Source organism: Coloeus monedula, assembly GCF_965178545.1.
Source record: "Coloeus monedula genome assembly, chromosome: 10".
NCBI classification, from domain to species: Eukaryota; Metazoa; Chordata; class Aves; order Passeriformes; family Corvidae; genus Coloeus; species Coloeus monedula.
In genome coordinates this window covers 5,618,181-5,638,080 of record NC_138790.1, presented here as the reverse complement: position 1 = coordinate 5,638,080, position 19,900 = coordinate 5,618,181, and the positions used below count along the sequence as shown (strand labels likewise).

The 19,900-nt window shown below is 50.1% G+C and overlaps 1 protein-coding gene across 1 annotated transcript; it reads left to right on the top strand.

Annotated features, from left to right (window-relative positions):
• Window positions 1-13,358: 13,358 nt before the first annotated feature.
• LOC309576716 (adiponectin-like) lies at window positions 13,359-19,597 on the top strand. The gene is made up of 3 exons (XM_082288202.1): window positions 13,359-13,564; window positions 17,185-17,404; window positions 17,837-19,597. Exons 1-3 carry the CDS (start codon window positions 13,448-13,450, stop codon window positions 18,361-18,363), a joined length of 864 nt encoding a protein of 287 aa, XP_082144328.1. The 5' UTR covers window positions 13,359-13,447; the 3' UTR covers window positions 18,364-19,597.
• Window positions 19,598-19,900: the final 303 nt, after the last annotated feature.

Genomic DNA, 19,900 nt, shown 5'->3' with positions numbered 1-19,900 from the left:
GGCACAGGCATGAGCACTTCATGGCCAGCTCAGAAGCTCAGCATCCTGTGAGCTCCTGCTCTCCTTTGTTTCCACAGTCGTACAGCTGATGCAGAGGTACACAAGCTTCAGGCCCTCTCCTCCTGCTTGTGAGGCTGAGATGGCAGCAAAGGCAGCACCATCTCTGCCCTTCCCCAGGGACTTGTGTGGAGACAGCCCCGAGGCAAGGGAAGGGATGGCATGGATTCTATGTCAGCCATCACCCCCATGGCTGTGGTGCCTTTAAGACCTGCTCAGCTGGTCTTAAAGCCACCACCCAGATTTGGGGGCTGCCATTCCAAGGATGATTTATCTCCTGCCAGGGAGGTGGCCTGTGTGTCCAAAAGGCAGAGGGAGGAGAGCAGTGATACGGATCAATGTGCTGCAGGAAATGTCAAAACATGCAGTGTTTTAACAAAGTGTTAAATGCATGAAAGACAAAATCAGTGAACAGAGGCTCCCCACCAATACTCCCAGGATGTCTGCATTAGCACAGGGTCCCCAGGGACAAGGCTTTCCCTCCAAAGGTAGTGCTGTGATTAATTTTCTAATTAAAGGAGGGGGCAGAACATCTGCCCTTGCAGCCTGCCCAGCTCAGAACACAGGAAACACAGCCCTCCGCTCTCCTGCACCCTTCATCACATTTTCTAAGAATTCTTAGTGTCACCAAATCTATTTACTTAGAACTTCCCCGTGCCAGAGAAGATGATCAAATACATTTTTCTTAACACTTAATGAAATAAAAGCTCAGACCAAGCCTGATAACTCCAGTCTCCATGGGCATCCTCCAGGGTGTCCTTCCACCTGTAAAGGCAGCAGACCCACTGCAGGAGTGGTCTGTCCTTCTGGGGGCACAACACCCACTCCCTGGATGCCAGCAGCCTGACACGTGCTACCCCAGCCCAGGCTCTGCCCCTCCACACACCCATCAATGCACATGAGACTGTTCACAGGCACTGTGTTCTCTGCCTGTTCTGGAGCTTTATCCTTCCATCTGTTTGTGCACAAACAAGGCACCAACTGCAAATCCCCAAACCCCATAGCTCTAAACAGGGGTTACCCTTGGCCTCCCTCAGCCCACATCTCTGGCATCTCTTCTTTTCAAGACACAGCTTCAGAATCAGATGTGACCAGAGAATGTTACATAATGGGGTGTGAAGGGGAAGCTGTGAACTGAAAAAAGATCCTGCATAAATGAGGTTCAAAAGGAAGACGACTTTTGCATTACCTACAATAACACAGGAAGCAAAGACTCACTGTTAGTTAAGAATAACAAATAACTCTTCACTTTCTCAATAGCCAACCGAACCCTAAAAAAAAGTTTAGCCTCTTACCATTTCCTGTTTCCATGGAGGCAAGGTGCATCCCCTGCTGACCTCTGGCAGCAGATTTGGCCCTGGTTTACTGCAGGGCTGATGAAGCCAAATGTCCCCAAGGGGAAGATGTGTGGTCACCAGCCCTTGCCATACAGCAGAGGGACGAGCACCAGAGCCCACTCCATGTGTCTGGCTGGAAAGAGGGAGCTGGCCTGGACAGCATCTTCCTTGAAGAAGAAGTCAAGATTTACCCAGGCCTGCTTTGAATGTGTTGGCAGAGGGCCACCTGCAGCCACTGTCCCCTTCCCTCACGCACAAGTATTCACTCCCAGGAGCCCAGGGGCAGGGCCAGGCTCTGCACAGATCCCTAAGTATGGAGCTGGAGGAGGAGGCTGAGGTTTGCAGCCCCATCTGCAAGGGGTTGGGATTGCAAATGCCAGAAAGCTCCAGCTGAAAGGTGGTTTGGGTTTAGAGCAGCTGTTGTTATTTCAGCAGCTGCAACCTGAGAGAAACATGCAAATCTTTCCCTACATTATATTAGTGACTTGTCCAAATCACCTTGCAAAGTCCTTCCTAGAGATCACAATGATGCAGGGGACAAAAGGTGAGGGTCTAAACACAGAACAGGGAACAGGTGGGAAAAGCAGGTATGGAATGTGGAAGAGAGTAGCTATAAAATCTAATCTACCTCAGCCTCTCCAAAATACTTGTGGCAGTTGAAAAAGATTCAAGCAAAAACTTCAGCTTTTCAAGGAGGCAAAGGGAGCCTGGAAGGGGAGATGAATAAAAGCCACATTTTTTATTTAATATGTCTAAATCAGAGGCAGGTCTGCTCAAAAGTTAAATGGAGAAGAGTGAGCAGGTTATTGTAGTGTGCCACAGAGATTTTAAAGATACTGAATTCATAGATCAAACTCCAAAAAATGTTGGATTTAAGAGAAACAAAAGGAGCATGAAACTTGTTAAGAAGCTTTTATACACTGCACAAAACCACCCAAATTATACATTCACTTCTGGAGGACAGGGGAATTCTTCACTCAGGCTCAGAAATTAAAAAGAAGAGATTCCCAGAATATTCCTCCTCAAATATAGAAAAGCACAGCTGGAACAGGGCAGCATGCACAGCACAAGAAGGAGTGGGGCTGCATGGCCGGGTGGGAAAGCAGAGCAATATCACAGCAGACCAGCATGGAAACCACAGGAACGTGCCAAAGGGGGCAGAAATAGGAGCTCTGAGGAAATGCTTCCTGCAAAATTCACACCAAGCAAAAAGGCAGGAGACGGTCAGAAGGAGCATGGAGATGGTGGGAATAAAGAGAGGCCAGAGCAGGGCCAGCCTGTAGGCAGAGCTGCCACGTGGGCAAGGTGCCAGATAGAACCTGAGGGAACGGTAAAAGTAATCATCTCAGAAAAGTGAGAGAGACAACAGAGTTGGCTCCTTTTCTATGAAAAACAAAGGATGACAACGCTTGCCTGTGTTCAGAGCTAAACAAGTATGCAGAACAGTAATTTCCCTCTGCTCAGTGTAAGAGGTTGTATTTGGTAGTGAGGCAGGCAGCAGATGCTTTTCGACACTGGAGGCTTCAGCTGATTTCCTCCAGGGGTAAGAACAACCAACTTCATCCCACCCTAAGATCTCTCTGTACTCTTAGGAAGGCATTGATTTAGGAAATAGCCATTTGGACTGCACCCTGTGCCTCAGCCCTTCCACAGGCAGGGGGGCCACCATAAACCTTAGGGTAATATAAGCAATACACTGATGTGCTGATAAGCAATAGAAAAACACAGCCAAAACTTCAGAAGCCTTATGAAAGACTGCTGGTTTAAAACCCAACAGCAGCACCTTAACAACCTCCTTAGAAAACAGAGTAACCTAGAGATGACTGTGGGTAAAGTCCTGTCCTTTGCAAGGAGTCAGCCACAGACCTCACCTTCAAAACCAGACTTGCTGGGAAAAGAGAGTTTTGCCATGAAATGCAATATCCCAGTCTCTGCTGCAGCTGCACACTCTCTGGCTTCCCTGCATAAAGCAGAGGGGCAGCTACAGGGGACACTCTGGGGAAAGCACATTCTCAATTCAGGAGTAAGAGAGGCTGCAGAGGAACTGGCAGCCCAGACAGAGAGGATGGAGCTGAGCAATACTGAGAGCAAATCACACTAGAGGTTTCCACACTGCCGCTGACTCACCGGGGCTGCGACAGCGCTGAACCGCCGGGTTTCACTGCCTGCCTCCAGAAGGAAACAGCAGCAGGGTTTCTGTATGAGGCCAGGCCACCATGCAGCAGCCTCAGCATAGGCTGGTAGAGAGGAGCTGCAGCTGAGCCAGGTTCCCACACACACTCCTTTCCTACCTCTTGTCATCAGTGCTTCCTTACCCACCTGTAGCAAACCTCATCATGCGTAAGGTCTCAACCATAGCCCTGTTATTAGCCAGGTTGATTTATGCTTCTGACACTAGCAATGGAAAATATGATTCCAATGCTGCCAGGTTCATGTCATGCTCAGGACTGGCTGCAAATAACAAACTGAATGTACAGAGGGTGAGGAAAAAGCAATCACTGGCTGAACAGTGCCAGAAACAAGAGTAACAAACTGATGGAGAGAAGCTGGATAAAGTTACCAGGACAGGGACAGAAGAATATTTCTTCTGGGCAATGCAACATGGCCAATGCTCCTCTTTGATAAGCATGAATGAAACCTTCCTGCAGGTGACAAAGCTGCTCTGGGAAGCTGGAGAGCCAAAGCTTTGGACCTATATGGCCAAGGAGAACCCTGTCACCTAGGTGAGATAGCAGAAGCCTATTGGGACAAGTAGAGAACTTTGTGGTTAATTTAATTGTATTTATTCCTCTTCAAAAATCAAGTAAACTCAGTCTTGGAAAAATGCTTTAGCAACGTCCTTGGGGCTACATTTTATCTCTATTTCAGAGCATCAGAAACACTCTGCATTTGGGAGTCATTGCAGTGCAGCCAGAGCATTCTGTCCCAGAGGGAAGGGCTGGTTTAATACCTTACACTCACAATGTTATCAAGGTAGCAAATGCTTTGCCAGGATAGTGGCAGGGTCTGTTGGGGAAATGTCATAACATTTTTAATTGAACCATAAAGACACACACTGTGTGAGCAGCAGTCACCAGGGGACACATGCAGAGATGCTGCTTTCCTACTTTCCAGAAAAAAATACAAAAGAATGACCAAGATGTGAAGTCAATTATTTTCAGAGGTATCAGAAAAGGCACCATGCACTGAGGGCAGAGTGGGAGACAAACAGAGTCCAGAAACAAAAGCAAGAGATGACAGAGTCACTGAGCACAAAAGCACCTGGATTATCTCCGGCACGCACACGCTGGTGCTCGCAGGCTCACAAAAACCCCCACGGCAGAGCTGTGAGCAATTACTTCTGGTTCAGCTGGGTACAAATATTTACAGAGAGCAAACCAAGAGACAACAAACAAACAAGCAGTGGGGTTCAGGGGCTGGATTTTGCCCCTCATGCCTCCAGAAACCCAGCAGGGACAGTGATGGCACTGGCGCAGTCTGGTGCTGGTGCCCACTGGGGCAAGTGACACCTGCATTTTTGGAAGACAGACCAGTGCTGCACAGCCATGCGGGGCAGGTGAGGTCTCAGTGCCCACATGCCACCAGCAGTCCCCTCCAAAGACACTGATGGGAAGTTTGCCCAAGGGTTTCCTTGCTGAGAGAGCCAGTGGGATGAAAAGGGCCTGGGGTCAGCAAGCACCGGCGCCCTGCCCTGCTGTGGGAAAATGAGGCAATGCCATTCCTGCCTCCAGTCTGCAGCCTTGATCAAGCACAGGAATGGCTTGTGTGATGATAGGAATTAAATTACTTTTTAGCTGAACCACTTGCCCACTGCAGTCCCAGATTGCAGGCCCTGGGGTGTTTCCCATGAAGAATACCTATACCATATCTCATTTGGATTCTCTGAATTTCCTTACTCTTTCCTCTTTGGCTGTGGGGAAAAAAGCCCCTTTCTCACTCCTCTCCTCCTGTGAGACTCTCTCTGATGTCTCCATCTCCATCTATGAGCCAGCTGTGTGCTTCACTGGCAGAGCCTTGTGGATGCAGGCACATGAAAAGGAAAAATCTAAAGTACTGGGGGGAATTTTCCATGAGGCGGCTATGTGTATCATGAGGTGGATATGTGTAGCTGGCCTGGAAAAAGAAAGCATCTAAGCTGTTTCTTTTTGTTTTCTCTCTTTGCTATTCAGAGAACTTCTGTGTCATCTGAGCAGAGACACAGCAGGGAGCTGCTGTTTGCTTTGCCAAAGCAATGAGAAGGAATAGTCTTTGTTAAAGACACCACCCTCGTAGGGATTATAAATACAAAAGGAGATGTAATTATCCAGTTGAACCCAATCCACAGAAAACACTGCAGTGAGGAGCAGGAGGAAGGGGAGTGCCTGGCTGTGGGCGATGGGCCAGGCAGGGACATATGAATCACATTAAAAACCTATAAAGGAGCACCAGAAAATGTGTTTTCTATAGAAATACTTTCACTCCCACCTGCCTGTCTAGCTCTACAGCTTTTGCAGGAGGAGACTCCAATAATGCCAAGATGGCAGGATCTAGCCCAGCACACCAGGGCACCCTGAGGCTCACGGTCAGTGTACCCATCCTGCCAGGGGGGACAGCCAGGTCATGGCAGGAGCAGGAGGCTGTGTGAAATGGCAGGAGAATTCAGGACATCTGGTTTGCCTGTGAGTTCAGTGTCCAGGGGTCCAGTCCCCCAGGACTGCCATGAGAGCACGGAAGCTGTCTCAAGCCCAGATGAGCAGCACTAAGGGTCTCATGGCTGCTGTGTGCCCGGAGCAAAGGGTCTTCAGCATGCAGCCATGACTGAGCTCCAGCTCAGGGGCACTGGCACAAAACAACACAAGTTTTGTGCATGCATTTGTAAAGGATTTTTAAAACATCAGGTCATAGCTCTGCCCAGGCCAAGCTGCAAGCATGAAGGAGCAAGCTCTCACTAGGCTGCTGACCACAGCCTACCACAGCTAGCACAACAGCCTGAATATGTCTTATCAGTCCTCCAGAGTTCCTCTAGTTCCTCATATCTGCTGGGACAGGGTGTTGAGGCCCCCAGTGTGCTCCCAGCTGCCAGATCTGCTTATCCTGCTCACATGTACACTCCTGGCAGCCACAAGGCAAGGTGCTGCGGGCACAAAGGCTGCTGGGTCAGCCGGCTGCCACCCAAGCTGCCAGAATGGCGTTCCAAAGAAAGGTGCTTTCCAAAGCCAGAAACATATAAAATGTTGTGATGGCTGAGGGAACCACCATTGTTTTTCATGTGGAACAGAGGCAAAGTGGAGGCAAAGTCATCTGATTCCAGAAAAAACCCCGTAATTTACTGCCAGTAACAGTGTGGTTTTGACTGTTCAAGTCAGGAGAACAAGCACTTATAAAAATGAATAATTGAAGATACCATAAGCCTTTATTAGTCCTATGGTAAACATAAACGCCTTCTGCAAAACACAAAGAAATGCCCTATCAAAAGTGTCACGGATGTGTCATTCTCTGTGACTTCCCAAAGAGCACTTTGGAATGATTTACGCCCAAAGTAAAAATGCAGAGTAATAATTTTTTAACAGATTTACAGTTTCTTGGTGAAACATGCATCGCTCAGACTGAGCAATTATATTTCACATTATAGACAGTGTAAGATTCCTGATGCCTTTAATTAATCACACTCTCATTTCTAAGTGAATAGATTTTGTAGATGAGAGAAACACGCAAACTTATCCCTTAGCACCTCACTGGTGTTTTCAAAGATTATTGAATTTGAGCACAGACCCTCTGTGCAAGCAGGCAGGGAGTAGTTGCCTGATCTGAGAACACAGTGTCTCAGTCTCACTGGCAGCGGAATGACAGTCCAGGAGAGTCTTGCACTGGGAAAAGAGCCCCAGACTCCAGCAGGCCAGCGCCAAATCCCCCCCGTGCCCTAACGCTACACCCATCATCATCCAAAGGTGGCAAGCAGCTAATGCACGGCAGAGGTTACCGGGCTCTGGATCGATACCTCAGTGAATGGAAAAACCTTTATGGCCAAAAATTGTTCTGCTGAATTTGCATAATGCACAGCAAAGTGTGATGGGAAGCAGTCATCTCCCCTGCGGGCTCCTGACTTTCACCCCAGTGCTGGGGTGACCACGGACATGGATCTGTGACCACGGACATGGATCTGTCACCAGGCAGCGCTTCCAAACACAGCCGACGAGGGCTGTGGTTTATGGAGCCATGAGGAACCCTGCCCGTGCCCTCCCTGTGCCCTGCCTGCGCCTTCTCTGCGCCCTCCCAGTGCCCTGCCGGCTCCCTGCCTGTGCCCTCCCTGTACCCTCCCTGCGCCCTCCCTGCCTGCGCCCTCCCTGCACCCTCCCTGCGCCCTCCCTGCACCCTCCCTGCCTGCACCCTCCCTGTGCCCTGCCTGTGCCTTCTCTGTGCCCTCTCTGCGCCCTCCCTGTGCCCTGCCTGTGCCTTCTCTGTGCCCTCTCTGCGCCCTCCCTGTGCCCTGCCTGTGCCTTCTCTGTGCCCTCTCTGTGCCCTCTCTGCGCCCTGCCTGTGCCTTTTCTGTGCCCTCCCTGCACCCTCCCTGCACCCTCCCTGCACCCTCCCTGTGCCCTGCCTGTGCCTTTTCTGTGCCTTCCCTGTACCCTCCCTGCACCCTCCCTGTGTCCTGCCTGTGCCTTTTCTGTGCCTTTTCTGTGCCTTCCCTGCACCCTCCCTGCACCCTCCCTGCACCCTCCCTGTGCCCTGCCTGTGTCCTGCCTGTGCCTTTTCTGTGCCTTCCCTGCACCCTCCCTGCACCCTCCCTGCGCCCTCCCTGCTCGGGGCTGCACTCGGGAGGGCACCAGCACCCACACACCTGCCTGCAGTGAGAGCAACTGTCCTGTTTGCAGTGGGGGATAACGGGGGGAAGGGACAGAGAGAGGGAAAGAAAATCCCCTTGCGAGGAGTCCTAAATCCCAACTGGCTGCTGTGTGGAGGGCTGGGGGTACTCTGAAATGCCAGTAACAGGAGCTCCAGCATCCCACGGCTCCTTGCTACCTGCACTGGGCCCTAGCGTGGAGCCACCAACTACCCCCAGGCTCTGCCAAACCGCTTGGAGTTTTGCGGATCCACATGCTCCCTTTGCCATCAGACCCAGAGCAAATAGACTCCTCTGGTTTGTGCAGTTCCCCCAGACAACCCGGCAACACTGTTACCCCAAGTCGAGAGCAGCAGGTATGGCATCTGAAAGAAGAGATATGTCCAGTGATGTGAAGTGCTGACAAGGGGAGATGATGCCATTTCTGTCCCTCAGCAACCAAAAGCGAATAAAAATAGGGGACTGGGAGCAGACACCTCTTTTAAAAGGACAAAAGCGTGATGTGGACCGGGAAGACCGTGGAAACTGTGCTGGGATTACCCCCACCACATTGCGCAAATGTTGCAAAGCCCCAGACACAACCCAATTTTCCTCTTCCACTTTGTTTGCTGCTGGCTGGGGTTACAGCTCCCTCACCCCTACTGCCCACCCACCGGCAGAGAGAAGTGCCTGGCTGCCCCCGGAGGGTCTTGGGGCTCTCCCCGAGCTCGGTGGCTCTTTGGGGGTGTCTTCGGTCCAGCAGCCTCGGCCAGGCGTGCGGAGCCAGGGCGGTGAGCTCCATCTATTGTCCAAGCCGCGGAGGGGCTGGCTAGGATAACTCCTCTGCGCGAAGGAAATGCGCTTTTCCTTGCCTGAATGACTCAGAAACGCTCTCCTAATAAATAATTCCTGTACTCTGTAAAAATGCGGTCCCGCTGAACGCAAGCGGGCTGCGGGGGGCTGCGTGGTTAGCAGCTGCCAGCTCTCCTTCCTTGCCTGCGCTGAGCCGCTCATTTCAGCGGGCAAGTGGCAATCTCATTAAGTACCTCATTAACAGCTCAGCCCGTGGAGCCGGGCTGAAGAGGGCAGCCGGGCAGAGGTGCGCTCCCAGGTGCCTCGTTGGAAAGATGCGATCTCTGCAGGGAGTGAAAGCTGGGGGGGCCGTTTCGGCTGGGGATGTCACAGGGGAGTGACCCGCATACCAGATCACTGAGGTTATTCTGTTCCCTGCCCAGTTTCTTCCCAGCTTAGAGTGAGCGCCCAAACGAGACCAGATTGTGCTGAAAGCCGCCAGTACCTTACTCGGCTGGGGGCTGGCGTGGGAGCAGGGGGGGAGCTGGATGCAATCGTGCAGAACCCCCTCCCCGGGCCCTTGGCTGCCTTCCCCTGGCCAGCCTGGGGAGGCCAAAGCAGCACCCTGAACTTGCAGTGCAGAAATGAGCACCCTGGGAACAGCTATGACATTCATAAAAGAAGCATTGAGCAGTGTTTACAGGGCTCCGTTTCCTGGACAAATGCATCTCAATGTCCCTTTCGGCATGAGAAATCCTGCTGTGCCAAGATCCCTTGCCGGGAGCCAAGTGGGGATCCCCTGAGGCCAGGGAAATTTATTTGCAATCACCAAGAAGAGAAACGCGCTGTTGCTCAAGCCTGGCAAGGAGCTGTTCTGTCCAAGCTGCCCATCACAGGGAAGAAAAGAGCCCGTTTGTGCGTGTGAAATGGGCCGAGAAATCGGTAACCCCAGTGCTGAGCAGGAGGGTGGACTCAAGCAAAGGCAGAGTGTGGCAGTGGGTCCTGTGTCCTGCAGCCAGGGCCAGGCTTCCCCCCAGCCCACCAAGTGGGGTGTGTCACCTTCTCCCTGGACCCAAACGCTGCCTCAGCATCCCCACTGTAGCATGTCCTGTCCCACTCCACCCCTTATCACACTACCATGGCCTTGGGGGAGCAGCCACCCTGCACAGCCCAGCTGGGCCTTCACATGGCCACAGAAAGGCACTGTCCCCTGCTGCAGGCTGGCACCCACACACTGGCCTTGGGCACTGGTGCCAGATCTGCCTGTCCCTGTACCTGTGCCACCTCCCCACGCTCATGTAGGAAAATCCAGGGGGAACATCAGGGCCAGTAACAGGAAAGGCTGTGTCACACGCCATGTCAATGACCCTTGTGCCTCCCTTCTGGCACTGCTGGGGACATCAATGGCACACGGTGCACCCACCAGCACAGCTGATCCCACAGGATGCAGCTTCAGGGGGAGGGGGCTGAGCAGGCCCCAGAGGCACGCAGGACCAGGCTGATACCCTCCAGCCTGGCACAGGGAGAGCTCTCATTAATAATTAGCCACTAGAGGGAAGTACAAGGCTGTACAGGGAAGGGTTTGGGCGTACAAGGATGCCTGGGATCAGGGGGAATTGCAGTTTGGTGAGATGGCAGCACAGGCCATTTTACTGCTTTTTCTTTGGAGCTGGCTCCTCAGCACTCGCTGGTGTCTTGCACCCAATGCAGGTGCCCATGAGGCAGTGGCAGGAACAGGCACAGGTCTGGCTGGCCACAGGAGTGGACTTGGCCTGAGCTGACTTTGTCCGAGCTGCCTGCAGTGCCCTGAAATGGAGCCAGTAGCACCCTTGGCATGGAGACTGCAGACCCTGGCATAGAGGCCATGGTCCCTCCAGGGTGCATGGCCTCAGACAGCACCAAAATAGCAGGGAGCAGCCTGCCAGGCCGCCTGCCAGACAGCATCAGCAGTTTTGGCCATTTTTAGCAAAGTGGGGAATGTGTGTTGTTTCTGGGACATGCGGTATCCAGGGCCAGAGGGAAGACAAGGGAATGACCTGGCATCCCGGGGGGACAGCAAACTGGAGCACAGTGCTCGGGACAGATCCCAGTGGAGGAACCCCAGCTCTGGATGGGAAGAGCAGTCTCAGGAAGGGACAACTAGGGGGATGAGGGTTCCCATGGAACTGGGCTCCACGGTGGTGCTGGTTTGATCCCGTTGGGAGAAGACAGTGGTGGGCAGCTGAGGGCTCCTGCCCCATCCCCATGGCACAGACCCTGCCAAACAGGGCCTGGACAGTCACCAACCATCCCAACCTCCCTGGCCAAAGCAGCTTTCTACCCCTGAAACAACACCAGCAGGGATCTGACAGAGCATAGCTGATAATGAGCCTCTGCTCTATTTTATTCCTGTTTACAGACGGCTAAATATAACCTTGTGCTTATTTTTAATTCTTACTGAAAGCTGCGAGCCACAATCCATCAAGTCAGTTTTGTGTTTTTCTTATTGGCTGGCTTGCATCAGATCCAAGAGAGGAAACATCCAGGCTCAGCACGAGGCCTGTAGCCAAGTTAGGTACGTGTCCCACACAGGAGAGCTGTTGACCATGGAGCAAAGCAGAGAAGGCATTGCAGGACTTGTGAGCAGCAGCCTTCTCTGTGCCAAAACACCCCCAGTCCATCCAGAGCTGCTGTCCCTGAGCACCGCAGCTGTGGGCACTGCCAGGACAGCCCACATTTGGTGGCAGGTTTTTCTTGTCCCCAGGCAGAGCCAAAGCGTTTGATTTGTTTTCCTATCACAAAGCCAGAAGCAACTCCCTGGATTGTACAATATCTCCCTCTGCAGCAGGAACAGGAGCCAGCACCAATCTGCAAACCAAGTGTGCAACATAACATAACCACAAGCAAGTGTGCCAGGGGGTGTATCAGCTGGGTGTACCCCCAGAGATAAACTTCCACCTCTCTCCTGGGAGGCAGGGATAATGTCTGGGAAGATGTTTGATGGACCACTGAAAAATTTATCACTGTGGTATTTCCCTGACAACTGAATTGAAAGACCATGAGGTAATTGCAGCACTACCTGTTAAGCACCTTAGGTCCAGTCCTCAACTCCTGGCAGCCTAATAAATACCCCAATCATACATTTCAGGGTTCAACCCAAAAGTTGGCAGGGGAACCAGCCTTGTCCTGCTCACACCTGGGGCAGGGGCAGCTGAAAACCTCTCACTCCACAGCAAAAGCTGATCCAATTTCAGTTCCAAGGTCTTGCTCCTCCATTCATTACTCAGGAGACTTCAACGGAAACATTCGCATTGCATGCACACAAATGCACATGGCTCTAGAAAATCACATTTATAACAAAACAGATCCAACTAGATCACTGTCATAGTTTACTGGGGTTGCATGAGAGATTCAGTCTCAACATTGCATGGAAAACCCATCATCCAACAAAAACTAAAAATATTCTTCAAATGCTGGGCTAAGGGCTTGACCAAAACAAGGCAGGCAGTATGCAGTTGTCCTGTGGCTCCTCCCTTCTGCACCTTCTCCTCAGGCTTAAAAATTCACTCATTCTGACTCCCAGCACTACATATAAAATGTTACTTATGTGCTCATTTATACATCTTTTTAGTCTCTCCAGTTAGCCAGCTCTTGAAAAGAACTCAGCAATTCAGAATACTGCCATGCTGGCATTCACTTGGATGAGTTTCCCCTCTCACAAGCACACCAGCTCCCCATGCCCAGTTGCAACATCACACATCACATTGTTTTTTCCTGGTATGATTTGGGAGCTCAGGTTTGCCAAGGTTCCACCTAGCTAACTTTGAGCTGCCCGAGAGCAGCTGCAGAGGAAAGCGTCTGCTAGCTAAGGTTCAACCTCTGCTTTGGAAGGAGACAGATACAGGGAGAAAGAGACTTTGTTTTGACCTAAAGCCAAAAATCTCGATAGGTAGAAAGCCAACCTAGGGCGGAAATTACTCCAGTCATTTACAATAGTGCTGGCATATGCTTGGGTGCCTTAAAAAGGAACTCTCCCCCAGTGCTGCTCTCCCCCTCAGGCAGCTTTGCCCTTCTTTGGTGTGGCAGCAGCCTCCAGGCAGGAATGGTTCTTGCAGTTAAAAGGAGAAGTCCAAACTTATTCCACAATAATTCATTTACTAACACACTGAAAGCCCCATGTGCGTGCATTACTGCAAGCTGGACACACTTTCTCCACCAGCCACTAACAACATTTCCCAATTTGCAGAGAGCAGCAGCTGGTGCTGGGCAAGCACAGCCCTGGTTGAACAGGCTCTCACACAGGCTCTCCAGGAAACCACTGCTCTTCCAGTTCCCGTCCAATTCCCAAACCCATCTTTTCCCTGTAAGGCCATCTTCACAAGCTATCCCAGTGGATTATATATGTGTTCCAAAACTTAAGTTATGTCCAGGAAAAATTAATGGGAAAATCCAACTTTTAGGTCAGCATGCGCAATAGCAAATGGAAACAGCAGTGTCTGAGCTGACAGCTCCCCGTGCCCTTAGGGATAGCGATGCGATAGCCAGACCTCATTCTCTAAACAGACTGCAGCAAGCCAACCAGGACTCAAAGCAGCTGGTAAGCATGATTTTTTTTTCCCTCCTTACTAAGTTCAGGAGTTTCTTTTCTTTTGGGCTGAATTGGACAGACTTTTCTGCTTGCAAGAAGTTATCTTTCTCTGAGTTATTCTTGTAATAGCCAGAGGGTATTTTAAACCAAGAATAGTTGATCTCCTTTAGATTCATACTCCCCTTTTTGGAAACACTATTTAGAGAACAGAACTCCTAAATCAAAAAGTAGTCAGGAACAACAGTGAAAAACGGCATGGCTGTAACAGTAAATACTGCACTGGCACCTTTCAATTCACCTCTTTCCTCAAAGACTCCAGGGAAGATTGGGTTTGCCCCAAATCTCCTTGAGTCGCATAAGTTCCTCACCAGAAACCTGCACCACTCACATTTAAGGTGTGAGCCTCTGGGACAAGCCACTGCTGGAACATCAGCAAAAACTATGCTAGGAGAATTACAAAAAGAAAAACGTTTGACATAAGCCAAAGCCCTGGTTAATACCTTTTGAGGGAAATTCTCTAGTGGGAAAACAGATGGATTTTTTGGTCTGTTTTGCACAGAAAGGTGTGGGGGCTGTATATAATTTTTATATAGTGCTATCTGAAATTTAAATTCTGAATCATTACGTAGCCCTTAGGAATGGCATTGTTCTCACAGATGCTACTCTGGTTTCTACTGATAAATGAATAAGCTTCATATAATGCATATGTGCTTTTAATACAGCAGCTGCCAAGGCAATAACTGAAAGCCACCAGCAGTACAGAGTTCATCTATTTCTTGTTCATCTATTTCTTGCCCGAAAGGTTTGACTGACATTCAAATATAGCAGATTATTTCATGTTAAACTGATGCTAAGCATCAAATGGAAAACCAAGACAAAATAGGAAAGACCAAGTAAAGGGATGTCACTTCTAAACCAGAGTTTAAGCTCAGATCTAGTAGACACAGCTTAAAACTTCCCCTTTGTAAGACATGCTTATGCCAGAGAACTGCTTGGCTTCTCAAGCACAGAAATCACCTGTGCTTGAGTTAAACTGTAGGGATAGAAGTAGTTTTCTCCTTGCATATTACAGCACTTTTCTCACGAGAAAGGAGAGCACTGTGTGTGATGAGTGTGCACTGATGCTGGGGAGGGCATGGCTCTGAGCCCTCCAGAGCAAACTGGCCAAGCAGCTGCCAGAAAAGCTCCCTGCAGCCCTGCTTTGGGCTCCTCATACCTGCACTGCTTGTGACCTTATAGGAGAGGGTTATTTTGCACCAGAAGACCTGGTTGTGGGGCACACCACAAAAATTGAAATGGTATTTGAGTTCTAGGCAGCACACCAGAAAGCAGAACTAACCCCAACAAAATCACCAAAACATGGCTCAAGAAACACAATTTTGAGCCAGATTTTTATGGTTCACCACCATGTTTTAACAGAGTTAGGTGTCCCCAGGCAGCCTGGGCTGATTTGGAGGGGTACATATATGTGCCCCCAGGCAGGGGGGACGAAGATCCCTCTGCTTGGTGCCAACCACTGGGACATGGCAAGGGGGTCATGTCTCAGTGTGATCACTATGCACACCCTTGCTTAGCAAACCAAGCCACTTTCAAGATTTGTAGACATCAGTTTCACTGGTCCACGCTGGTTCATGAACAATCACTACTACATCCCTTGCTGCAAAGGGGCATTTCACTTCCCAAAGCGCAGGGACACAGGAACACTGCCTAAGGCTCAGGCTGTGCTCACTGGACCCCACAGCACACCCCCAGCCCCAAAACTGCCCCCAAGCCAGGGCACTGGCCCCATCTCAGAGTGCTGTGTGGCTGCTGGATGGCTGGAGCCTGGCTGGGTGGGCGGGCATGGATTTTGGAGTTTTCTGATTTTAGGTGTTAGGCACTGCCCACCAAAGCCATTAGACAGAGCTTTTAAGTTTTTTTTCAAAGCTCCTTCAATGTCCTGCAAAAACTGAAATCATGGCAACCTCTTTGTTACTGTTGTGGTTTAACCCAGCTAGCAGCTGAGCCCCACAGAGCCACTCACTCACCCCTGCTACAGCAGGATGGGAGAGAGAGAATTGCACTGGTAAAAGTGAGAACACTCATGGGTAGAGATAAGAATAATGCAATAATTGAAATAAAATAGTAATAATAACAAAAAGAAATTGTTGTGGAAAGGAAAATAACAAAGAGAGACAAATAAACCCCAAGAAAGACAAGTGATGCAAATGGAAACAGTTGCTCCTCACAAACTGACTGATGCCTGGCCAGTCCCCGAGCAGCAGCCCGGGGCCAGCCTTACCCCTGCTTTATAGCTGAGCGTGATGCCATGGTATGGAACACCCCTCAGGTCAGTCGGGGTCAGCTGTCCTGAAGGTGTTCCCTCCCAACTCCCCGTGCACCCCCAGCCTCCTCACTGGTGGCGTGAGGAGCAGAAAAAGCCTTGATGCTGTGCAAGCACTGCTCAGCAATAAGAAAAACACCCCTGTGTTATCAACCCTGTGTTCAGCACAAATCCAAAGCACAACCCATGCTACCCAAAGAAAATTAACCCTGCCCCAGCTAAAACCAGCACATTCCTTTAGCTTTCTTTGAAGCAATTACACCAGAGCTAGTAAGACATTATTTAAAGTACGACATTTGAATAGCTTGCCTAGGAAAATCAACCCTGCAAAGAAATTGCTCCAAAATATTATTTTTCTTGAAAATTACAGAGGTAAGGGACTCTAATTGCCATGATGTTGCTCACTTTTTATTGCCTATTATGCCACTTACAATGCTTCTAACAGGATACTCTTACTGTTCCATAGTATAAACCCTGCCCGGGGAGCAGTATCACACAACAATGGTCATTTTAAAATATCTTGTGTTCTAAAAACCTGACCCAAAGCCCACCAAGGCCTGGGAACACAGGACAAAGCCAGGCTGGCTGCAGGGTGCCACCACCCACCTGATTTTGGGCAGCTGCACTAATTGCTCTGACCAGCAAAGCAGCCAGATTAAAGAGAAATACAGTCCTAGAATGCCTCAACACTGTGGAATTTGTCTTCCTGTAATCAAAAAACAATTCAGATGGAAAAAACTCCAGTATCATAATTTTATATGGTGGCTCAGAGGAACTGGGAAGCCTGGCTGTGGTTCCTGTTTGTGTTAGGTAAACCCAGATGAGCAGGCTGTTTGTGCAGTGACAAACCACCCCTGCCTGGCTTCAAGGCTGTAGAGGGTTTGAGACAGGCTCTGCCAGACCTGTACCTTCCACTGGCTGCTCATTCACCCGGGGAGGAGTCAGGGCTTATTGTGGCTAATTGAGCAGAGCTTTGCAAGGACATCAGCCACAGATACCCTGGCATTTGCCATGCTCAGTCCTGAAACATCTGTGCCTGTGCACAGAGCCCGTGAAGCTGGAGGAGTAGCTGGTGTTTGCTCCTCTCTGCACTGGATGTGCCCCCAGGGGTCCAGCTTGGCTCATGGAGCTCACACCAGCAGCACGCTGGATGCAGAGAGGCCCTTGGGGCCAGCAGCACTGCTTTCCTTCAGATGTACTGACTCAAACTTCAGTCTTCTGTGCCTCTCTGTTATTTGGGGGGGGAGAGTGTTCACTTTTTTTCCCTATTAACCTATAAAGTTAACAAAGCCATTGTCCACATCAGGAACCAACAATGAGGGGCCCGGCAGGCTTCCTGCTGTTCTCGTTGCTGCTGATGGCCCCCCACTCCACAGGGGTGGCTGCCCAGGACACCCAGCCTGACCCCAAAATGCCATGTGCCAACTGGATGGGAGGAGCACCGGGCTACCCTGGCCACAACGGGGTCCCTGGCCGGGATGGGAAAGATGGAAGAGATGGACTAAAGGGAGATAAAGGAGATGAAGGTTGGTGAGGAACAGGTGGTATGTTGATGCTCGAGTCCACAGGCAGCCCCAGCCCCAGCCCCAGTCCCAGTCCCAACAGGTTTCATGTCTGGTGGGTTCATGCCTGATCTTTATCCAGATGGCTTTTGATTATCTCCTGGGGTGGAGATTCCATAACCTAAATCAAACAGTTTGGTGTGGGGTTTGTTTCCCCAGTTAATGATGTTTTTTCTGACATGCTGCTCTCAGCAGCTCTGCACACAGCCAGGGTGGGGGGTGAGCAGAGTTTCCACTCGCTGCCTCAGTGGAACGTCCTGGGGGCTCTTGAAGTCCCTGAGCCTTTCCTCAGCTCCGTGCTGCCAAGCAGGGCTCACGCCACAGCCCCCTCTGCATTTCAGTAGCAGCCGCTAACACAGTGCAAACACAGCTCCCAGTCCCCACTCTGTCCTGCAGGTCCAGCAGGTCCCAAAGGTGAACCAGGCCCAGTAGGAAGCCGAGGCTTTCCCGGACCTCCTGGATCTCCTGGAATTCCTGGAACCCCAGGGCAGAAGGGCAAAGATGCTTTTGTCCACCGCTCTGCCTTCAGCGTAGGGCTGACAGAGCGAAGCCCTGCCCCCAACGTCCCCATCCGCTTCAGCAAGATCTTCTACAACGAGCAGGGCCACTACGACCCCAGCACGGGCAAGTTCCTCTGCAACGTCCCTGGCACCTACTACTTCGCCTACCACCTCACGGTCTACCTGTCGGACGTCAAGGTCAGCCTCTACAGGAAGGACAAGGCCGTGATCTTCACCTATGACCAGTTCCAGAACAACAACGTTGACCAAGCGAGTGGCTCTGTCCTGCTGCACCTCAGCTCCGGGGACGAGGTCTGGCTTCAGGTGTATGGGAATGGGGACAAAAACGGTGTCTATGCTGACAACCTCAATGATTCCACTTTCATGGGCTTCCTCCTGTACCCTGACCCAGATAACTACTAAAGTAGGGGGTGCTGCATGGAAAAGGATCAGGTGGCTTAACCCCAGACGTGTCCTGGGGCACTGGCGCTATAGCTATAATGTATTTACCAGAAAACTGCCTTTTACAAGGGCAACGATTGCCAAGGGGGGGACCTTTTCTCCTGTGAAATCAGTGAGATTGTACCAGTACTTCCATGGAACCAAGAGCTCACTCCTACCTCTGCTCTTGCTTTCCTGTGGAAACCTCAGCCCAAAGTCAATACCACTCCTGCCATGTCATGAAAAAGTAACTCTCAATATGGCTTAACCTTCTTTTAAATTTAAAAGTGAGAAGAGAAAAATTGGTTGCATTTAAATATGACATTCTAAATCTCCCCTTTTTAGCCACCTAAATCAATTTAAACCAAATGTAGAAATTTTAGCCAGCATTTTAAAGTTTGAGTAGAAGAGGGAAAATACTACTCACAAAAGTAGAGTGCTCTTGTTTTCAGCTGAACTGGTAGCTCATTTTTTTTAACTCCCCCTTGTTAGGGCCTTTGATTTCCACTCCTGGTTTGTTGTCTCCCTTGTTTTAGCCCAGATCTTTGAATATATTCAGGTTATTAACTTCCACTGATTTTAATCCTTTGATTTTCCTTTTATGTTTATCCCCTATTGTTATCCCTAATGCAGACAGCAGGCTGGTTTAGGGCAGGGATCTTCTCTTGTGATTTATCTGAGAAGCCTTATGAGCACCGGTGAGGCCACACAACAAAAGCAGCCCACTGACTGTGTGATTTCAGGGGCCCTGAGGTGACCACAAAGATCCTGTCCCATCTCCCCTCTAAACAGCTCCCAAGTGCACCCAGAAGTTGAGATCTATCAGCTGTGTTTCTACTTTTCCAGGCCCTAAGTGTGCCATAAGCCATGGTTTGCTCACCAGCTAGGCAGAGCTTCAGGTGGTTTTGAAGCTTCCCATGTGGAGTGGGCTCCTGGGATGAACACCCCCAGGCCTGTCCCCAGCTCTGGGCTGAATGCAGAAGATTTTTAAGGCTGGAATTAGTGTCAATCCCGTCAAACTGCTCTCCAAGGAGCTTGCTTGACTTTTAGCTGAAAGAGGATTTGATGGTTTCTCAGATACATTCAAGAAGACTCCTGCTACTAAGCTTCAGAACAAGCTAACACAGATCAGAGCTAATGCAGTATTACAAGCACAAAACAGCATTAAGAGCTTCAACTGAAATTACTTGCAACATCATTTTCCACACTCCAGTGAATTACCACACTGCAAGTAAAAAACAATAAAAAACTCTCTCAATGAGAATGTTTCCACATTTTTGTGTGAGTTGTTGGGAAGGACTTGAAGAGAGGGATTTACTCCTAGCCTCACCAGGCAATTTTATTTTTTTTCCCAGCAAGGTGGGGGCATCATAGGCTGGCAAACACAGGGATACCCCCCCCTTTTGCTTTCTCAAGAAACACTCCACACTCTAACTTTCATCAAAGCTTCAGCATCTCACCACCTTACACTGTATTGCATCCTTTTTGGATAAAATGAGCTCTGGTTTTCAGACTATTT